This window comes from Oryctolagus cuniculus, chromosome 10 (assembly GCF_051225735.1).
Source record: "Oryctolagus cuniculus isolate XC-2025 breed Fujian yellow rabbit chromosome 10, ASM5122573v1, whole genome shotgun sequence".
Taxonomy (NCBI): Eukaryota; Metazoa; Chordata; class Mammalia; order Lagomorpha; family Leporidae; genus Oryctolagus; species Oryctolagus cuniculus.
The window spans coordinates 113744425-113765177 of NC_142876.1; the positions used below are offsets into that span (position 1 = coordinate 113744425).

General features: G+C 60.2%; 1 protein-coding gene across 1 annotated transcript; it reads left to right on the forward strand.

Moving 5' to 3' along the window:
• The first annotated feature begins 8271 nt into the window (after window positions 1–8271).
• On the forward strand, window positions 8272–17377 carry LOC127486211 (USP6 N-terminal-like protein). The gene is made up of 10 exons (XM_089306764.1): window positions 8272–8336; window positions 8782–8889; window positions 9954–10063; window positions 11360–11408; window positions 12396–12516; window positions 13149–13243; window positions 13614–13679; window positions 14294–14393; window positions 14768–14920; window positions 16455–17377. Exons 1-10 carry the CDS (start codon window positions 8298–8300, stop codon window positions 17204–17206), a joined length of 1593 nt encoding a protein of 530 aa, XP_089162890.1. The 5' UTR covers window positions 8272–8297; the 3' UTR covers window positions 17207–17377.
• Window positions 17378–20753: the final 3376 nt, after the last annotated feature.

A 20753-nucleotide genomic window follows, 5' to 3' on the forward strand; every position in this document is an offset into this window, starting at 1 on the left:
CAAGCTGGCTCCCATATGGGTTAATGCCCTGGCCTGAGGCAACGGCTGTCCCCACGGCAGCCCCTCTGTGTCAGACCTCAGTTCTGGCCTCCCTGACCACAGCCTCTCCAGCACCTGAGCCTGAATCTTCGACTTTTATATGACTTTTTCGTAAAATGCATCTTCCATTATGTTTTTGAAGGTCTTTTGTGAATGTGTAGATATTGCCTCACATTAATTTTTTTTAAAAAAGACTTATTTTAGTTATTTGAAAGACAGAGTTACAGAGAGAGAAAAAGAGAGAGAGAAAAAGAGAGAGAGAAAGGTCTTCCATCCGCTGATTCATTCCCCAAATGACCAAAATGGCCGGAGCTGTGCTGATTAGAAGCCAGAAGCCAAGAGCTTCTGGGTCTCCCATGCAGGTACAGAGGCCCAAGGACTTGGGCCATCTTCTACTGCTTTCCCAGGCCATAGCAGGGAGCTGGATTGGAAGTGGAAGAGCCAGACTTGGCCAGCATCCATATGGGATGCCAGCACTGCAGGCCAGGGCTTTACAGCCACTGAGCCACAAGCCAGCCACTCACATTAATTTTTAAAAGTGCAGGTTTTAGATGTCACAATATGTCAAAATTAGGGTCCGTGTTGTGGCTTAACGGGTAAAGCTGCTGCCTGCTGTGCCGGTATCCCATGTGGGCTCCAGTTCCAGTCCCAGCTGCTCCACTTCCCATCCAGCTCTCTGCTAATGGCCTGGGAAAGCAGTGGAAGATGACCCAAGTGCTTGGGCCCCTGCACCCAAATGGGAGACCCAGAGGAGGCCCAGCTGCCATTGCAGCCATTTGGGGAGTGAACCAACGGACTGAATTTCTCTCTCTCTCTCTCTCTCTCTCTGCCTCTCTGTGACTCTGCCTTCCAAATGAATTCAAGATTAAGCACTTTTGTTTTGTTTTGGCTGGAGGCACTCTATCACCAACAATGACAGAATACGGTTTGCTGGGCATCAGAGCAGAAAAGACACAATTATTTCGAGCCCAGGGAGAACCCTGTGCCAAACAGGATTCACATCCGGCAACTGCTTTAGGCAAAGAAGCACCCAGAGCTGAGCGCCAGCTGCCCATTGTCCACCTGTCCTCGGGACTGGGAGCTTTCTCAGCCTGTCCTGGGTTTTCTGACCTTGCCACTCTAGGGGAGGCCTGGCCAGGGATGACCCAATGTCCCCTACACAGAGCTTGTCAGGGGCTCTTCTTGTAGCTTGGACTGGGGTTGGAGAGTTTGGGAAGAAAACCAAAGAAATCAGGTCCCTTCTTGTCACCTGGCATCCAGGTGTGCATGACAGCTGTGGCTGACCACGGGTTATCACCAGAGGACTGTCCACATCTGCCAGGGAGGGGCAGTAGCTCCCCCTGCTGGAGTGGAGTCAGCCATTGACTACTTGGGTTCTCTCTCAGGAGTATTTGTCTCTTCTCCATCCGTCTGCTTATGCAGTTATCTGTTTGTATCAGGATGCACTCACATGTGGGGTTTTATTCATGGTTATAACCCGATATTAAGTTACTCGTCTTGCTGCTCACTGGGTTCCAGATAAGAGCACAGGCAGCTGTCTCGGGCTCGCTTCTGCTAGCGTTTCCATGGACACCCTCGTCTTGTTGGAGCCAACACACTGTACTCCTGCATCGGAGGCTGGGGGAGCTCTCTGGAGGGTCTAGGCAGAGCAGCACCGCCCCTGGCTGACCCTGCACGCGGGCCTGTAGGCTGCAGCCCTCGGGGGCCGGAAGGGCTCGGGACAACTCAGTCTGGGGAGATGCCTCTCTACCGCCACCGCCTGTGGGTGCTGATGGAGGTACGGGGCACTTCAAACCGCCCATGGGGCCCTGTTCACTGAGGAAGAAGAGGGTGCCAGGAGAAGGGGCAAGGCTGGAGCAATGGGAAGCAAGAAAGGCCCAGGACATCATGAGCTCCCATAGGGTGAGAAGGAGGCTGGAGGAAGGATCCAGCCAGTGAGAGCAAGGGGGTACCGCCAGCACCTGGGAAGCCACCCGGCCACCAGTCCTGGGCCCCCAGGCCTGATCCAGGTTCTCTGCAGCTACGATGCTCCCACCCTCAGCCCCGGGCTGAAACACAGGCACACGTCAGTGTTCTGGACAGCATGTTGGCCCCCTCTGGCAGTGTAGACATGACCTTGATGCCTCCTGTGATTTTTCTCTGCCCATTTAGGGGGATTAGTGCATTGGGAGGCAGAAGAGGTGGGTGGAGGATGTGGCTGGAAAGCCTAGGTGACCTCTCATCTGGGGCTCCAGAGCCTTGAACCAGGCCTCGAACAGTCCCTCCTGTCCTCTCGGGCCTGGCGGCGGCTGGGGAAAAACCAGACCGAACCCTGACTGCAGGTGAAGCGCAGGTGGGGACGGGCACTGCTAGGCTGCAAGCTTGTGAGATAGACGGGGCCAGCAAACTGGGGTCTGTGTGTTCCTGGAGGCCCCCGGTGGCCCTGCCACCTTGCCAGGCCTACTGTGTAGCCCCTGCCTGTCCCAGCCTCACCTGCACCCCCCACAGAGAACCTCCTCCTCATTCCTCATCAAGGGAGGGATTTTTACGAGAGATTCTCAGGCACCCGGGTGCAGGAGAGGATCTGCCTTTAGCTGCCCAGATCCAGTGCCAGGCTGCAGCTCCTCCCCAGGAAGTGCCCTGTGCCTGCGCCCTGCAGGTGTCTCTAGGCCCCGGCCTCACCAGGTGTCCCGACTTCTCTTTGCAGAATAAAATCTTCTCAGATCCTCTTTGTTAAGGGAGCCCTCCCGGCCAGAAGACCCTGGGCCGTCCCGCGCCTATGTGGTCAGCAGGTGCAGCCCCACCTGCTGCCTGCCGGCCTCACATTGGAGGAGGCAACAATAAAAGCCCGCATTGCACAGTCTGCTCAGTGCTGGACCGGACACCGGGCGTGGGTGTGGGAGGCGGGTGGTGCAGCGGGGCCGGCTGCCATGACTACCAGTGGTGGCTGGATCCAGGGCTGTCCGTGTTGTTCCTGCAGGGGTGCAGTGTGGGGCGGGGTGGGTGGGGGTTCGATCTCCGTCGCCGGGGCCGAGATCCACAGGGCACACGCGTCACCAACCAGGCGTAGCCGGCCAGCCACCTTCAGAGCGGCAGGGAGAGTCCCAGCATCACCGTGAGCACACTGCAGCTCAGAGCCGGGGCGCGTGCCCAAGACTGCACAGCAGCTGCCACTCTGCTGCCCCGCCCTCTGCAGGGAGACCTGCTCCACTACTCAGTGTGAGGCCGTGCACGGTGGCAGTGGTGCCCACCTGTAGATGGATATGAGACCTCCCACCTCCAGGCCCAAGGGACATAAGGGGTGGGAAGAGGTCCCTGACTGGACAGGAAGACCTAAAGGTCAGGGGGCATGAACGCCCCTGGCCATGATCCAGCAATCCTCTCTCCTGCCTGAGCTGGTCCCAGTGCCAACCCCCAACTGTGGACGCAGCTGTGACCCCGCAAACACACCCCGTGTGGGGTCTCCCGCACAGTGGGCCCAGGATCTGGGTGTCTGTGGTGGCTCAGCCCTGTGGTCATGATGCTGCCGCCTGTCTCAGGCCCCCCGCATGCCTGTCTGTGCCCTCTGGGCCTGAATCTGCCACCTGCCCCCTGCTCTGACACAACTCACTGAGGGCATTCGGCACAGGGCTGTCTGGGGAGGAGCATCTGTGACATCCTGGTGATCAAGGAACTGCTGGGAGGCCCAGACAGGGTGGAGCAGCTGCTCCTGTCCCCAGGGGCTTGCTGGGGGGGGGCAGGGTGGTCTGGTCCTTTTTCTGTTTCTCCCACACTTGTACCTGGGCTACCTTCACAGAAACAATGGGTCAGGGTGGGCGCACCAGGCAGCAGTGAAATCCTGGATTGGGGCGGCCACATCCCAAGTCAGAGGGCCTGGTCCTATTCCCAGCTCCTTGGCTGCCATTCTAGCTCCCTGCTAATGCACACGCAGGGGTTCAGGTGGCACCTGCAGGTGGTGGTCCAAGCACTGGGGTTCCATCACCCAGGAGGGAGGGAGACCCAGATGCATTTCCTACCTTTGGCTGGCCCAGCCCTGATTCTGGGAGCCCAGCACTCACCCCTTCCCAGGGCCCCACCCCATCTCACCTAGCAACCTCCTACTCTGCCCGCCTCTTAAAGGTCCCACAGCCCTCTTGGTGCCACAAACTCTGTCTAAAGCACTTACCCCAGGGGAGACCTGCTCTTTGTGCTCACTGAGCTCCCTCCACAGAGCAGCAATGGGGGACCCCTGCCTCTGCAGGAGTGAAAGGGAGCCCAGAGGACGGGAGGGCTTGGGGAGCAGAGACCCCCTCGTTACCCCACCTGTTTGACCCTGGGGCTGTGTCCCACCACACCCTGTCTGACAGATGCAATTCTATGCGCAGTGAGAACACAGGCAACACCAGGTGTCTCGGTCCACTCTGCTGCTGTGACAGAATCCCACAGACTGGGGCGCTGTCCAAGCCACACGAGCTGATTGGCTCACAGCTCTGGAGGGCCTTCGTGCTGCATCCAACATGGTGGCCAACATCCCATGGGGTTGCAGGGAGAGGCAGGTAGAGTCAAAGATGTAGAGAGAAAGAGGGAGAGAAGTAGAGGAACTTGCTTTTATTTTGAACTTTAATTTTTATTGTTTAAAGATTTATTTATTTTAAGGCCTCAGCCACTGGCCACTGCAGGCCTCTGGTGAGGGGAAAGGTGGATGGAAGCAACCACCCCCCCAGATCCACGAATTAAACATTTGTAGCAACACCTTGATAGTAAGGAAACATTTGTAGCAACAACTATGGGATCAGCACCCCGGGGAGCCGCGGGCCTGTGGCTACTCCTACCTGCAGCCTGACGTGTGCTGTCCCTGTCCTTATGGTCAGCAGCAGCCCGGTGTTACCAGCATGCGGCTCAGGTGCTGTGCCCAGGAGTTCTCAGTGCTTTGTGCCCTGTGCAGGACAGGGCCCTGGTTCCCGCTCTGGACAGGCTGGGCCATGCTGGCTTGAGGTCCTGTGCGGGTGGTGCTCAGCGGGACACTCCTCTGCCCTCCATCCCAGAGGACCCCTGTGTCCACCTCCTACAACTCCAGGGAAGAAGGGCTGGAACAGAGCAGGAGGGGCAGCAGAGGGTGGCAGTGCTGGGGTGGGGCCTGTGGTAGGACAGGAGGCTGCACCCCCGGGAGTCTCAGTTCAGGTCATGGCAGGGGCAGCCCCGGAGTGTGGGGACAGGTCTATGTGGGGCTCCCTATGTGACCTTGTGTTCAAAGAAAGAGGCCTTCACAGTTGGGCTATAATACAATTGCAGAGGCAGAAAGGAGTGGCGGGACCGTTACGGCAGGTGGCAGAGGGCCCTGGCACCCCTGGTTCCGGGGCAGTTCTGCCAGAGCCCTGCCCTCTTCACCTGGGCCCTGGGGAGAACACAGGCCCCACTTCTGGTGACCTTTAATGAAGCCAGGCCTGAGGACCCTGAGCCCTGCCACAGCAGAGCCACTAGGGATTGGCTGGCAGGCTTCTGTGATGTCACAGTCACTGAGATGCGCACTCTGGGCTGGGAGGCGACCAGAGGCCAGTAGTGCGTCTACTGCCCAACTGACCAGTTGGTAGTGTAGGCAGCAGGCGCATTTCAGAGAATCACATGGATACTCAACGGAGGTGAGTGGGACTTGCTCTCTGCATGAGCTGTGGCGTGGGGAAGGTCCTGCCAGGGGGGTGGCCCTGGTCTCCCATGCCAGGTTCCATGAGTGATGTGGTGGAGCTCTGAGTGCTGCCCCTGTGTGCAGAGCGTGTATACTGTTTTCTCATTCCTCCCGCTCTGCTGGTCACCAGTGTTGAATGGGCCTGGGTGTGAGTCCGTGTCTGGACATGGGTTCAAGACTAGGTGTCAGGTCAGCTGGTATCAGGTGGGCAGGGAGGCCGGCTCTGAGAGCCCCAGAGATGCGGGAGCTGGGAGCGTGCCAGGGAGCCCCGTAGACTTGGGCTCCCTGGAGGGCACATGGATGCCAGGCTGGGGGAGGAGCGCCCTTTCCGAGGGCAGGGGAGGCAAGGTGGGGGCTGTCCTTCCCCAACCGTCCCTAGTCCCTGAGCTCTGCACAAGTCATCCTCCAGGGACCCAGCCACCAGGTGCCCGCCTGCCTGGCTGTGTGGCTGTCCCCCCTCTGACCAGGGGGACAGCCCTCAGGGCAGCATTCCTGTGGGCTCCCCAGTGCTGACTCACATGTGCGTGTGTGTCTTACAGATTGGATATGAACGCCCTGAGGTCCCGGAGGGCCCAGGAGCGAGCAGCGCTCATCAGGAAATATGAGCAGGTACGGGCCAGGGTGCTGGGGGAGGAGGTGGGGCCCTGCCTCAAGGACTGTGCCTGTGAGAGCCAGACCCTGCCTCCCTGGGGACACGGGGAGAGGGGGAGGACGGACAGCTCCCCTAGAACTTCTCATCCGGGTCCCTCTCAGCTGCAGGGACGCCGAGGAGCGGCACTGTTGGAGCCTGAAGGAGAGGACGATGAGGGCGGCTGCCTCGTCCCTGACAGGCTTGGGTTCCTGCAGTGAGTCCTCCGCACCCCAGCTCACCCCAGGGCGGGACTGGGGTCAGAAACCCCAACATGAGGCGGCACACCTGTCCCCGGGCCCCGACCTTGAGCCCAGCTGTGGTCACAGGCAGGCACTGGTCAGCATTTGGCCAGAGCCGAGTGACCCTGGGACTCAGGACTGCAGGCAGGGACAGAGCTCGATGTGGGGCAAGCACTGGGCACTCTTACTCTGAGGCCTCTGTTTCTGTTAAGTAGAGGGGGTGGCTTGCGGGTCCCCATGCTCCCAGGCAACACAGCCTGGCCATCGCCACTCCAGAGCTGTGTCCACAGGGTTGGGGCACCAGGCTAGTATGTGGGCAGTTGTCCAGCAGGTGCCTGGGTTCAGGGCCAGGCTCAAGGCTTACGAAGACCTAGTCTGAAGGATGGCCAGGGATGTGGTCTCTGTGGCTCTGAACCTGCTTGTGGGCTCCCGCAGTACAGACCACAGGGAGGGTGCAGCTTATGGCCCTGCCCCCGGGTCTGTGCTGGCAGGAGTGGGGCCTGGGGCAGGAGTCGGACTTGGAGGCTGTTCCCACAGATGTCAGGGAGAGAGGCCCCGTGGCTGGAGGGTGGGCTCCGGTGACCTGGAGGGATGGAGACATCTCGGGCCATCTCTGGCATGACTCAGCAGCCCACCTTAGCATGGGGATAAGGGCTTCTGCCTCCATGTTGTGCTAGAACCTGGAGAATAAGTAGGAGCAGAGTGGTGGAGAGATGGCCAGGGTCCGGGCTGACAGAGGAGGGGTGAGGTGGGGCGCATGACCTCAGGAGGCCAGGGCACGGGGGGAGGGTGGGCGGTGGGGGACCCTGAGTGGTGTGGGGGTCCCAGGTGCCTCGAGCCCCAGGTGCACACTCACAGCACTGAGCATCTCTCAGGCAGGCCACCCGGACTCAGTCAGTTCCAGGGTGACGTCCTGGGCAGAGCTGATGTGGGGATATAGCTGCCTCAACCCTGGGCAGCCTGGCTCTGCTCAGGACAGCCACCCCACAACTGCTGTGGGGGGCTGCCACACACCCATGAAGGTGGACCTCTGACAGGCCTGGAGCCCGCCACTGGCAGCAAGAGCCCCTGCCTGGCCCTAGGCTCCCTGTGCTCATGGTCACCAGCCCCTCCCTTCCTGTCTCAGTCCCCTGGGCTGAGAGGATGAAGCTGGTCCTTCCCTGGCCCACTAGGGAGGTCGCGGTGCCTGTTGTGGTCCTGTCCTCACCTCTCCGCCTCCCTTGCTTTCCAGTGAGCAGAAGTTGCCCCAAGACAGCACCCCGGGGGCAAAGGTAAGGACAAGTCCTTGGCCATGGGCCAGTCATCTGGAAGCAGAGCTGGGTGGAGGGGCACGTGGGGCTCGGCAGTGGTGAGTGGGAGCGCCATAAGGTCCCGCGATGTGGTACTTACACGGCACCTGCTGACATCTTACCACACTCACCTGTCCCAGAACTGAGCCACAGCTCAGGGGCGTCTGCTGGCGGCCGCCCTGACTCATTGGCATGGTTGGGAGTGACCTGGCTGGAGCTCAGGGGCTCTTGCTTGACGACGGGGCAGCTCGGGTCAGAGGCCAGGCCACCGATGCTCCCCCAGACAGAAGATCTGGGGCTCACGGTCTGTGCCTTTTCTGGCTCCTTCCATTTGAGCAGCCACAGAGCTCCTGAGCTGCATCCGAGGGCCCCTCTCAGAGCCCCAAGCTGGGCTCACGCCATCCTGTCTCGTTTTCCAGCGTAAACAGGAGGTACGAAGGATCCAGAAGTGGATAAAGATGATAAAGAACCATAGTAAATACCGCGGCAGTGACAAGGTACCGTGGCGATGAGGGCCCCTCGGGAACACTGAGAGCTGAATTGGGGTTTGAGCAGTGCCCATTCCTGTGCCAGGCACCGCCTGCCTCTCAGATGCCCAGGGGCAACTGTCCAGCCCCTACGGACACGGGTCATGCCCACCCTTTCCCCATACACACAGGACACTGTCCTGGTAGAAAACCTGAAGTCACTGCTGAAGACAATCCCAGATGCAGGGCACGCGTGGTTCCTGGAGCCCTGTAGCGGCTAGTCCGTGCATGGCAGAGCCGGTGCCCCTGAGCCCTTGGCCCTCCAGTCACTGTGGGTCATAAGGCCCCCCTCTGGGCAGATCCTCCCTCTGCCAATACACAGGGAGCCCCTGGCTTCTCCCTCTGCTGTCTCACCCTGCGCTGCCTCCACGAGTGGCCACGTTCAGCACTCACCAGAGCCTCCTCTCTCCTGTAGTTTCAGCGCAGAATCTACAAAGGCATCCCTGCCCAGGTGCGCGGGAAGGTGTGGGCTGTGATGCTGGAGGTGGACAAGAGGAAGGCCCAGAACCCGGGCAAATACGCGGTACGGCTCTGCACTCAGCCCAAGGGGGCCCGGCCTGCTCGGGCCTGCTCAGGAGCCTGAGTCTCCGTGGAGGACCGTCCCTCACTGAGCCCTCGGGAGCCTCCTCCCCATCCTGCCTTCCTCTCCCTAGATCCTAGTCAGTGCCTCCTCCACGTCTCCTCAGACCCAGCTGGGACTGGACAGGTGTGTTTTGTGCCAGAGGCTTTAACCTGCTCTCTGCTGAGCTCACCTGGGCAGCTTGGCATACGGCCAGAAGAGAGGACTTGCTGGTCCCTGATGGGCGGGGGTCTCCCAGGATGAGATCACAATGGTGTGAGGTAGGGAGCCCCACAGGCTCTGTGCTAACATGGCCTGCCCGCAGCTGGCCGGCCCTCACCTAGGCCTGCCCACAGCTGGCCCTGCTTCACATGGACTTGCAGCCCCTGGCATTGCCCTTGCCTGGAGAGGCCGGTCCAATGGTCAGACAGCTCTCAAAGCTTCCGGGAAAGGAGGGAGGGAGGACTGGTGTGAGCAGAGGGCTGTCAGCTGCAGCTGGCTCTCATGGCCCCTGGCTGCCATCAGGGAGTAGGGCCCAGCCGTGTGGCCCACCCTGTATCCCCCAAGTCTGCAGTCTGGGGCTGGCCCTGGGAGCTGGGCCTGGAGACAGTCATTGCCCAGGCTCAGCTCCAAGCCAAGGGTGGCTTGCAATGTCGAGATGGAGATGAGACTCTCCAGCAGGGGGCATCATGGGGCAGTGGTCAGGCTGTGGCTGACTCCTGGAGGGCAGGGCCTGAGATGCCAGCGAGGAGGCTCGGAAGCCTGGCTGGGGGCAGACCACGTCGTGCTGAGAGCTGAGGCAGGCAGGGGGAGTGCACAGGCACCTTTCAGAGCCCCTGTCTGATGCTGACCGTCGGGGTGACGTGGGCACTGAGGCAAGTAGGGAGCCCATGACCCTCCCTCAAGGTGGGACCCAGCAAGGAACTCCCTGTCAGCCAGAAGAGCTGACGTGGACTTGAGGTCCTTGTGTGGCAATGGGGCTTGGGCAGTTCTTGAGGCTGCCCCTCCCCCTTGTCCCTGCCCTGCAGGAGATGAAAGAGCTGGCCAGGCTGGGCGCCACTCACTTCCATCACATTGACTCCGCCATCGCATGGACTTTCAGAAACCACCTGATGTTCCGGGAACGTTACGGAATGAAGTGAGGCCTCTGTGCTGGGGAGGACCCGCGGGTGGGAGGAGCAAGGGTCCTGGGGCACATGGGGTCCCTAGGGAAGATTGGGTGCAAGCCTAAAACAGTTCATTGAGCACAGAAAACAAACTTGCCTTTTCTATAGTACACAAACTTTCCCAAGACACTGTGGAGAGAATGAAATGAAAAGAAACACCAGGGGAGACAATAGTAGCAATCTATCTAATAAAGGTGTTGTTTCCAGAATATTCAAGGAGCCCTTCAACTCAGTCACAAGGAAGCAGTGGGCAGCCTCCCAGTACCCTGGGGACACAGGTTCAGGGGGACCCTTCATGAAAGCACACACAATTCACCTCCTCAGCGCATGAACACACGCTTATTCCCTACACCACAAAGGGGCACCAGCGCACAGCTGTGGGAGGGGGGGAACTAAAACCACTGAGGACGCCGGGTGCTGGGGAGAACGTGAGGCGATCGCCCCTCTGGTTCATTGCCAGGAACAGAGCACAGAAGCCCAGGCCCACGGCAGCACCGAGGGCCATGTCTCACAATGAGAAACACACCTCCCACACGAACCCCCAGCACACACGCACATTTACACAACCACTAGAACAGCCGAATGCACAGAAAACACACACGCATGCTTCAGGGTTGTGTTCACAGTCACTGGATGCAGGGGAAGCCTGCACGATGCTCAGTGGGGAGACGGAGAAGCAACCCGTGCGACAGCTGAATCCTAGAACGGGATTCAGTGAGAGGCAGGACGAGGCTCGGGCCTGGGCTGACCTGGAGGCCTCTCGGGTGCATTCTGCTAAGAGAGGAAGCGTCCCTCAGAGGCTACACGTGCTGTGATCCACTGACAGGACGTCTGCAAGAGGCCGACCCCTGGGACACACAACAGGGCAGGGGTGGCCACAGCTGGGGAGGAAGGGAGTTGGGCCACAGGGGGCTCATGGGGAACACACAGGCGACAGGAGCTGCTCCCTACCAGGCTGAACGTGCATGGGAGGCTGACTCTGCACAGCTTGGACCCACGGGACTGCACTCCCACAGTGGGACGCTCACCTGTGCCCTGAACACCCACCTGGGAAATGAAAGTGTACGTGACTGCGCCCTGGGAGGTGTGCGTGTCCCTGCAGGCGGCGCTCACCCACACGGTGGACAACACACAGGTGCCCTGATGACGTCACTGCACATGAGCAGAGTGTCACGGGCCCTGCGTGTGGCTGTCAGGCTCTGTTAGGCAGAGCTGCAGTGAGAGCCTCGGCAGCACAAGACACACGGCCTCTGTCCTCTCTCTTCCAGCCAACAGGCCTTATTCCACATACTGATGGCCTATTCCGTCTACAATCCCGTGAGTATTCTGGGATCATAGCGCAGGTGCTATCCCGGCAGTCCCTGCAGGGCACCCCTGGTCACAGAGATCCCAGCCTGGGTTGAGGGGTCTCTCTCATCCACAGCTCTGAGGAGGAGTGGCAGAGGCCAGGCTCCGAGCCTCCTTGGACCCAACCTCAAGTTCTGGGAGGAGAAAGGCAGCCTTCTCCTGGGCTGGTCTCCAGAACCCAGGAGCTTGGCCGTGTTGGGATGCCCCTCCCATTACTAGCATTCCACGCAGTGGGGCGGAGGGTGAAGGCAGGGCAGATCAGGTGTATGACGTTGCTCTGGGTCCCACTGATGCCATTACACCCACCAGACCCGTGGTTGGACCCATGGGCCTGAATCCCACTCTGTACAGCGCCACTGCCACAACCACTCACTCAGACTTTCCCATGCGTGGAGCAGGTGCAGGGCTCCATGGGTGACCCAGCAAGGCCTGGACATCCCCACCCCCTGACCTGCCACTGGCCAACCCTGCCTGGTGCCCTGGTTCCCAGGGGGGCCTGGCACTCAGGAAGCCCAGGCCTGCACCCATGCCAGAGGCACACCTCCTGTTCCGGTCCTGGTAGCACTTCCTGGCTTACTTCTTCCTCATGTGAGAAAGGGCCACCGGCTCACCTGCAGAGCTCAGGGGCCCAGAAGCTTCCATGGGCATGGATCTGGATTCCCACAGCAACCTGGCCCATGCTGACATCTTGGGAGTAACAGGTGTCCATACTTGAGCTCTCCCCCTGTGCTGCCTAAGCTCAGGCCCTGCAGGATTCCCTCCAGGAACTTGGAGAACTTCTCTGGGCTCCAATTCTTGGGCAGCTGACACCAAGTGGCAGGATTCAGGCACAGGGGCTCCCTCCCCAATCTTCCTAGACCCTTCGGTGGGTGACCCTGATCTCCCTGAGAGGTGGGCCATCCTAGGATATCATTCTTGCCAGGGGAGGTCTCCTAAAGGTATTCTGGGATCTTGCAGGAGGTGGGCTACAGCCAGGGTCTGAGCCATGTGGTGGCGCTGTTGCTCATGTATATGCCCGAGGAGGACTCTTTCTGGGCCCTGGTGCAGCTCATGGAAAGCAGGAAGCACGCGATGCACGGTAGGTGGATGGCGTGTGGGGCCCAGTGCATGCAAGTCCGTGCACGGCCCTCACTGGCTCCTGAATGTGCGGGACAGTGTCACAGTGTGTGTGTGTGGGGGGGCTCCCTAGAAGCCAGGGCTGGCAGAGGCCTCCCAGACTGAGCCAGCCCCCTTCTTTTACCACCACCCAAAGGCCCTGCAGCTTGGCCATGGCCATCCTGGGTGTGGGAACCTTCAGAACAAGGGGTCCTGTCCTTGTCCAGTGACTCAGGTCGATTCTGGCTCTTCTGCCTCACACGTCTGTACACAACTCTCAAGCACAGAGCCACACCCAGGGAACTTGTGGAAGGCAGCATCCCCTGTAGGGTCACCCCCTCCTCGCTCCTGAGTCTTGGAATGGTCAGGAGGCACCCAGTCTGACTGCACCCACCCCAGCGGGCTCCAGGGGGCAGCCAGGCCTGGGCTGCACACAGTCACCCACCTGCACCCACCTCCCAAGCAGATCCTCTGCCCTGGCCACGTTCATCCCCACCTGCCCCTGGTCCAGCCTCCCCTGACCCTCAGTGCTCAGAAGCACCCCACCCAGGCCTGGGGCTCTCCAGCCTTCCTAGGAGGAGGCTCTCACGTGGGGGTGTGGCTGATTCTACTCAGGTTTCTACAAACTGAACACCCCCAAACTGGAGCGATTCCAGCAACACCTGGGGCTCATTGTGCATCGCGTGCTCCCCTCCCTGGAGAAACACCTGGTAAGTTAAGCATCTCCTTTCTCCTCTTGGGGGCTCTGGGCTCATGGGACTGCTTCCTGAGCCAGGGGAGGCCATGTCCTCACAAAAACTTTCCTTGGTTACTGGGGTCCGCGGCAGCTTGGGTATTGGTTTGTTTTCCAGCACTTGGTCCCCCAGAGTTGGCGTAGATTGAAGGGAGACACTGTCCCCAGAGCAGAGTGGAAGGAGGGACCTGTGTCCCTTCAGGAACCTGCATGGCTGGGAGGGGGGATGCCCCTGCTGCTGGGCTTCCTGCACCCAGGGGCTCTGCCCCAGGGCTCAGATTAGAGGGAGTCAGGCCTGGGCCCTGGGCCCTGGGCCCTGAGCCCCCTCTGCCTCTGCCTCTTCTTAGGAGAAGGAGGGTGTGTGCCTGGAGGACTCCACCACCCACTGGTACATCCAGTGCTTCCTGGATGGGGTAAGTGCCCCGGGGACCCCTTGCCCAGGGAAGCTCCTGCCCCAGTGCCTGGTTCTCTGGTGCTGGTGGCCTGTGACTCAGCTCCCCCAGCCCCAGCAGACACAGGAGGGAGCCTGCTGTGCAGACCAGGCAGGCCCTGTCCAGCCCTGCTAAGGGTGGTCCAAGCTGAGGCTGAGCCTCAGAGCCAGCAAGGAGGGGACAGGTCCCACCAGGACCCATCCTGAGAGCCTGGCAAAGGCCAGAGCCCTACAGTGAGAGGCAGGAGATCCATCCATAGACCCCCCGAGGCAGAGGCTGGTGGCAGCACAGCCCAAGAGCTGACCCCTCCCCAGGTCCCTGGGGTGTCTGGCATCTCCAGTGTGGCTTCCAAAGTGTGCAGACCCCCAGGGTCCAGGACAGGACATGGTCATCCTCTGTGGGTCTGGTTCGCTGAGTGGGCAGGGATGTGGCCATGAGGCATGGCCTCCCCTCCCCTCCCAGGAGGAGCTCTGGCCTTCTTGTGTGATCAGCCTCCTGGAGTCTCCCTCTGTCCTAGGGGAGTGACACTGCACACCCACCCCTGTGGGCCATGCTGAGGCCCTGACGGGCGGGTCCTCCAATGCCTCTGTCCCCAGGTGCCGTTCCCCCTGGCTCTGAGAATATGGGATATATACATCCTGGAGGGCGAGCACGTGCTCCCGGCCATGGCATACACGGCCCTCAAGATCCATAACAGTGAGTCCTCAGGGCCCACAGAGGCCCGGGTGCTGGGGATGGAGGATCTGGGGGTCCCCTGCCTGTCCCTCGGGAGCAGGGCTTGAGGGAGGGGTGAGGGGGTTGGGGAGGCCTGGGTTCCCTTCAGGGTGGCACTGAGAATCCCCCTGTTGCATCCCCAATCCCAGGCCCCCACAGACCACAAGGAGAAGTGGCCAGGGTCATCGCACTGGAAATTGGCCCCTGAGCAGTCCCTCTAGTGCTTGGCGTGACACCCAAGGGTGTCCAAGGGTGTCTGCAGCCCATGTCTGGTGCTGGGACAGGGCTTGGAGCAGCCATGGTGGCTGCGCCATCCCTAGGGCCCCTCCCAGCCTGACACCCACCCCCATGTCTAGAGCGCCTGCTGAAGATGCCCCGGGACCACCTCCGGGAGTTCCTGCAGGTGACCCTGAAGCAGGCCTGGTCTTTGAGCGAGGATGCGGTCATCAGGCAGCTGCGGGCCTCCATGCGTGAGCTGGGGAAGCTCCAGTGCCTCCTGCCTCCCGAAGGTGAGTCCAGCACATGGCCCCATCCCATGCTCCCTTGGGGGAGTCAGTAGTGGGAGTGCCAGGCCCTGACATCCCCGCCCAGGGCCTCACCTCTTCCTGGTCCTCCTTGTCCTCCCCGGGCTCAGCAGTTCTGCTTTCTGAAGCTCTGACAGCATGGCCTGGTGGGGCCTCGGGCAGCTTCCCAGAATCCTCCTGTGGGTGCCGGCTCTCCCCTCATGACTCTGGGGCCGGGCCGTGGAGCTGTCCTCAGGACATTTGTGGCTCTGGCTCCTCGGCTGACCCCCACTCTGGAGTGGATTGGAGGCCCCGCCTTGAGCTACCCTGCCCAGGTCTGGAGCAGGTGCCCTGGCTCAGTGCCCCCAGGAGCCTGGAGCACAGCTGGACCCCCACTCCAGCAAGATGAGAAGTGGCCCTGCCTGCCCAGGGGGCCTCTCCCCAACTGACCCCACACAGGCTCCTGGCCCGATGACCACAGCTGTCTGCACACAGGACCCTCCTAGGACAGGGGTGGGCGGGGCTCCCACCTACATGTGTGTAGGGCTAGAGGGAGGTGGGGCTGTGGGAGACCCTGTGTAGTGATGTAAAGGCTGCCGGCACTGGATCCCCTTCAGCCATCTGAGAACCCCTGGAAGGCCCAGGTGCCCTGAGCCCAGTTGTGGGGGCCGAGTGCACTCCTGCGAGCAGGGCTGGGCACAGAGGCAGGGCTGGGGGCCCCCGCGGCAGAACACAAGAGTGTGGGCTCTGCAGCCCTAGCCTCGGGCCAACAGAAGGCAGCGGGACCCGGAGCATCGCTGGCCTCTGGGCTCTAGTGGGGAGGGGTCCCCGTGCTCATCCCCTGCTGCTGCTGCCATCATGGAGCTGAGCGCCTGGGTCCCCATGCAGAGCAGAGATGGGCTTGTCCCAGCTCTAGAGGCTCTAAGTGGGGGCCCAGGTGCAGGCTGTCCAGGCACTGGGGAGACCCCACTGCGCCTCCAGGTGCTGCCTCCCTGGGTGCTCATGGGACAGTAGCGGTGACAGCCCAGTCTCACCAGGAAAGAGACAGTGGCCCAGGGGCAGAGGACACAGGGCACCCCTGCCACCTCTTTAGAAACTGCATTCCCTGTCCCCAAGGGCCTGAACCGGACTCCATGTCTGCCCCACAGCCCCAGCTCTCACCCCATCATCTTAGGCTCAGTTCCTTTCCAGCCATGTAGGAGGGACTCAGATGCAGGAAATTCAGCCAATGCACTGTTAGGGCGCAGCAGGTCAGGTGGGGTAGGTGACGGGGTCCTGAGTTGGTGCCTGGGTCCCCAGAGATGAGAGTGAGGTGGGGAGTTCAGGGCCATCCACCCTGTGGGGCTGTGCAGGAGGAGCCGGTGGTGTCCCAGGGCTCCCCTTGCCCGGGCTGCACACACCCTCCCGTCTGGGGCCAGCAGCCTGGAAGAGTCCTCAGCGTCACACGTGGTGATGGGGACCCCAGGATGAGGTCGGGGCAGGCACCCTGCAGGCCAGACGGGGGCTGTGGAGAAGCAAACCGCATCTCTTCTTCTTCCAGCCAAGGCCATCGAACAGTGCAGCAGGCCCCTGGGGCAGGCACGCGTCCCCCAGATGCACGTTCCTGCCCCCACTGCTCCGAAGGCCAAAATCACCATTCAGGACACAGTGCCAGTGTGGGAGCAGACCAGGGGTCCCGCTACTCATGCAGTGATGATCCGTCCTCCAGAAAGCTTTGGCCTCCGCATCACCAAGAGGGAAGGCATGGAGGAGGAGGAGAGCTGGGAAGGCAGCCCAGAGCCCCTCAGCCTGGGCTCCCCTGTGGGGACCGCAGAGTCTCCAGCTGCGGCCAGCCCCACGGAGTCTCCAAAGTGCTCGAGGTGGGAAGGCCTGTGCCAGTGCGCCAGTCTCCCTAACCTGAGCGGGCCAGAGCACAGGGAGGACGACTCCTCCGACGCTGGCAGCCGGGAGGGCCTGTGGATGTGGGTTCCTCCACAGGCCTCAGAGCCCCCGGAACCAGGGTCCATGCAGGCTGTCCCCGCCTGGGGGCCACGGCTGAAGACTCCCCACTACTGGCATGGCAGCCCCACGCACTCTGGGGACAGTCACGGGCTGGAGCCGGCCAGAGCCAGCCCTGGGCTGGGAGACCAGGCCCACGTGCCCTCCCTGGCCAGAGGCCTCCTTACCTCTTATTCCTTGGGGCACCTGGATGATGGGTGCCTCCTAGAAGAGAGGCCGAGTCCACCATCTGTCCTGCCCAGGCTGGGCAGCAGCCTTCCATGTGTTTTCACGGCATCCTATACACTTGGTTGAGCGCCCACCCCCCAGGCTCTTCCTGGGGCCAGGACACCCTGACACTGGAAGACAACAGCCGTGCCAGGAGCCACTGTACTCTCCTCCCCGCCCCCTCCCCCACCGCCACCCTCAGGTGGTGCTGAGCCTGTATTAAATTGTTCCATGGAAAGGAGTTTGCTCCAGTTTGTGACCCCGGCGCCCAGCGGCAGCAAGCTTCCCCGTGTTCCTGGGGAGATGGGCGGTTCCACAGCCCCCAGCCCCAGGCAGAGACCCACTCAGGACCCTGCAGAAAATGCCTGAGATTCAGCTGTGCCCTGTGGGGACTGGGCCAGGGTGGGAGAGCAGCAGCCGTGAGTGCCCGTGACCTCTGGGACAGATCAGCACAATAGGAACAGCCATGGTTGGAGGGCCTGTGTCACCTCTGTGCTCTCCCCTAGACCTGGGCGGCCGTGGCTGCAGCATCCCTGGCTTGACCCCACATGGCTCTCCCACGTGGGAGAGGATGTGCACTGTGGGCTGGGAGGCGACCAGTGGCCAGAGTACGTCTACTGCCCAACTGACCAGGTGTTGGTAGCGTAGGCAGGAGGCACATTTGATAGAATCGCATGGATTCTCGGTACAGGTGAGAGGGACTTGCTCTCGGCTGTGCCTGTGTGTGAACACCACGGGAGTAGAGCCCTTGGCCCTGGGACTCAGAGAGGTTCTCCAGGAAGGGCTGCCGCAGCATGCAGGAGGGGCCTGGTCTGTGTGCTGAGCTCATGTGCTGTGGGCGGGAAGGGCCCTAGCACGCAGGTCACCTTGCTCTCCCACAAGCACCACTGTCAGAGGTGATCTCTGTGGCCGTGTAGCCACAGCTCTCAGCCGGGCACGCGGGCCATGGCTCACCTGAAACGCAGGGGCGGCTCCAGAGCCCTGTAAGGACTGGCGGTGAATTCGCAGACTCAGCATTTCCCAGCTCCTGCCCGGCTCCTGTCTCCCAGGACACAGATGAGGCCCCGCGATGTCTCTAAAGGTTGACCTGAGGGACTCGAAGTCCTGCCGGACTCCCAGGTGCCATGAGCAGTGCTGCTGAGCTGGCCTCTGCCTGTACCCCCAGCCACCCCTAACAGAGGACTCAGACCTGGGGGTTTAGGGGGCACAGGAAGCCAGAGCTGGTTTAGGGAGACCTCAACTAAAATCCGGAATGGGGAACCCCTGATGCTTCGGGAAGAGGCTTTCTCAGAAACCCTTCAGGGACATTGGAGGGCATTTCGCTGAAGTTGGAGGGGAGTCCTGGCCACTCTGTGTGGCAATAGCAAAATACCTGAAGCCGCGTTGCTTAGAAAATGAAAGAAGTTCACTTTGCCTGTGGCTTGACCAGCCTGAGAGCGTGGCACGGCATCAGCTTCTAGTGAGGGTCTCATGGCAGACAGCATCCCCCAGCAGGAGCCTGAGTGAGATGGGGCTGGAGGAGGACTGGGCCCTGTCCCTGATGACAACCCCAGGGCAGGCAACGTGGGGAAGACACCACTGGGCACGTGCATCCCCTCCTGGACCACCCGGGGTCCATCCCCTGCCTCGGCCCCTGAGTCCAGCTTCTTCCACATGTGCACTGTTGCAGTTGATTTCTCAACAATATTGCAGTGGAGTTGTTTCTGAGAGGAGGAGCCTGGTGGCGGCTAGAGGCATGGAGTCACCACACAGACGCCGGGAGTCGGTGAAAGTGGGCTTGAGGCAAGCAGCCCGCAGACTCGTTTATTTCAGTTAGTACAACAGCTTATATAGCCAAGACAGCCAATCCGGTCAAGGGGTGGTTTATACCCTAACCAATCACAGCCTGTTGTCAGGCAGTATTGGAAGCCATCCAATCACAGCCTGTTGCCAGGCAGGCTCCATTGCCAGGTGGGATTCAAAGCCATTCCTGAATAACTGACGCTCGTTTGCCAGCGGCCATCTTGACATGGCCTTCTCATTCCACCACATTTCCCCCTTTCATTTATTTTTGAGCAATGGGAGGCATGATTTTTGGCCATACCATTGTTGACCCTGTGTCCATGTGGTCTCTGTACGCGGCTGTGCCTGTCTTAGGTTGTCCCCCAGGGGATCTTACCCGTCGTTGACTAAACAGTGCTCAACACAGGAGACCACTGGTGTGCTTGCTCAGATGGGGTAGGAATGAGGAAGAATGATAACCAGGAATTGTGTGACCACACACAGGCTGTGGGCCATTTGAGTGGCTGACTAGAGCTAGTTGGGTATGAAGCATTACTGGATGTGTCTATGGGCAGTTTCCCAGGGTAGGATGAGAGGGCAGGTGCGTCTGCTAACAAGGCTGACTCTCAGTCTTGTTCAGCTGGTTCTGGTTGGCTGTCAGTTGCAGGCTGGATGTTTCTGGCTGGTACCCAAATGGGCTGTGCCGCATTCTCTGGAAAGACACAAGCATATCCTCGACCTTTGGTTAGAGAGGGTGTGGCCCCTTCCATTCTCCTGTCAGGGGTATTTCCACCTAACCATAGGGGCCGGGGTCTGGGATGGAAAGGATCCCCAGTGTTTATAAACTGGGCTGACCCCTTGGAATCAAAAGGAAGAAACTTGATAGTGAAAAGGACCTCAGTCAAAGCAAGCTGTGGGTCTGGGGACATACGGTTGTTTTTCTGTCCTTGTAAGAGATCTTTAATCGTCCTATGAGTTCTTTCAATGATTGCCTGCCCCTGTGGCTTGTATGGGATACCTGTGGCAGACTGTATGTTCCAGGACCTCAGGAAGGAAGTAAATTCCTGTGGTGTATATGCTGGCCCATTATCAGGCTTTATTGTCCAGGGGACACCGAGGACCAGCAGGGCTGACTTAACCGCCTTTATCACATTTCTAGCCTTTTCTCCGGATTGGGCTGCTGCAAATACAGCCTTTGAATATGTATCTCCCACCACATGGACAAACATAAGTTGACCAAAGGAGTTAATGTGGGTGACGTCCACTTGCCAGAGCTTCTTAGGAGCAAGGCCTCGCGGGTTCACTCCTGCTTGTAGCAGTGGGCCTGACGGGGCGAGGGGGCACAATTCTTGCAAGAGTGCACTAGGTGTTTGCATTGGCTCATTGTTAGCTCCGGGAAAAGTGATTTTGTGTTGCTTTCTGCCATATGAAGTTTTTGGTGTAGAATAGGGGCTTGTTCTAGGTGTCTGATGGCAGCCATGTTGCAGGAGATAAGATGATTGACCTTTTCGTTGCCTTGGGAAACTCACATAACAAGCAGAAGTATGACCTGCAAACTGACATAAGCACAGCAATGGAGTTTTTTTTCTGAACTTGAGCCTTGAAGGATCAAAATTGAAAGTATGCATCAGGAACTGAACCTCACCTGTGTTTAGATGGGGCCTGCGGAGTGGGAGAAGTCCTCATGAACTCATTATGTCAGAGTTCTCAGGGCTCCCTGGGTGATTTGAAGTGCCCCGTGCCTCCATCAGCACCAGCAAGCGGAAGCGGGAGAGAGACATCTCCCCAGTCTGAGCTGTCCTGAGCCCTTCCGGCCCCCGAGGGCTGCAGCTCTACAGGCCCCTGCACGGGGTCAGCCAGGGGCAGTGCTGCT

Bases quoted from the DNA above. Each gene is read 5' to 3' on its own strand.
- LOC127486211 (XM_089306764.1), top strand. From the start codon at position 8,298: ATGATAAAGAACCATAGTAAATACCGCGGCAGTGACAAG. The intron at 8,337-8,781 runs GTACCGTGGCGA...TCTCTCCTGTAG, and splicing joins AATACCGCGGCAGTGACAAG to TTTCAGCGCAGAATCTACAA. The intron at 13,244-13,613 runs GTAAGTTAAGCA...GCCTCTTCTTAG, and splicing joins CCTCCCTGGAGAAACACCTG to GAGAAGGAGGGTGTGTGCCT.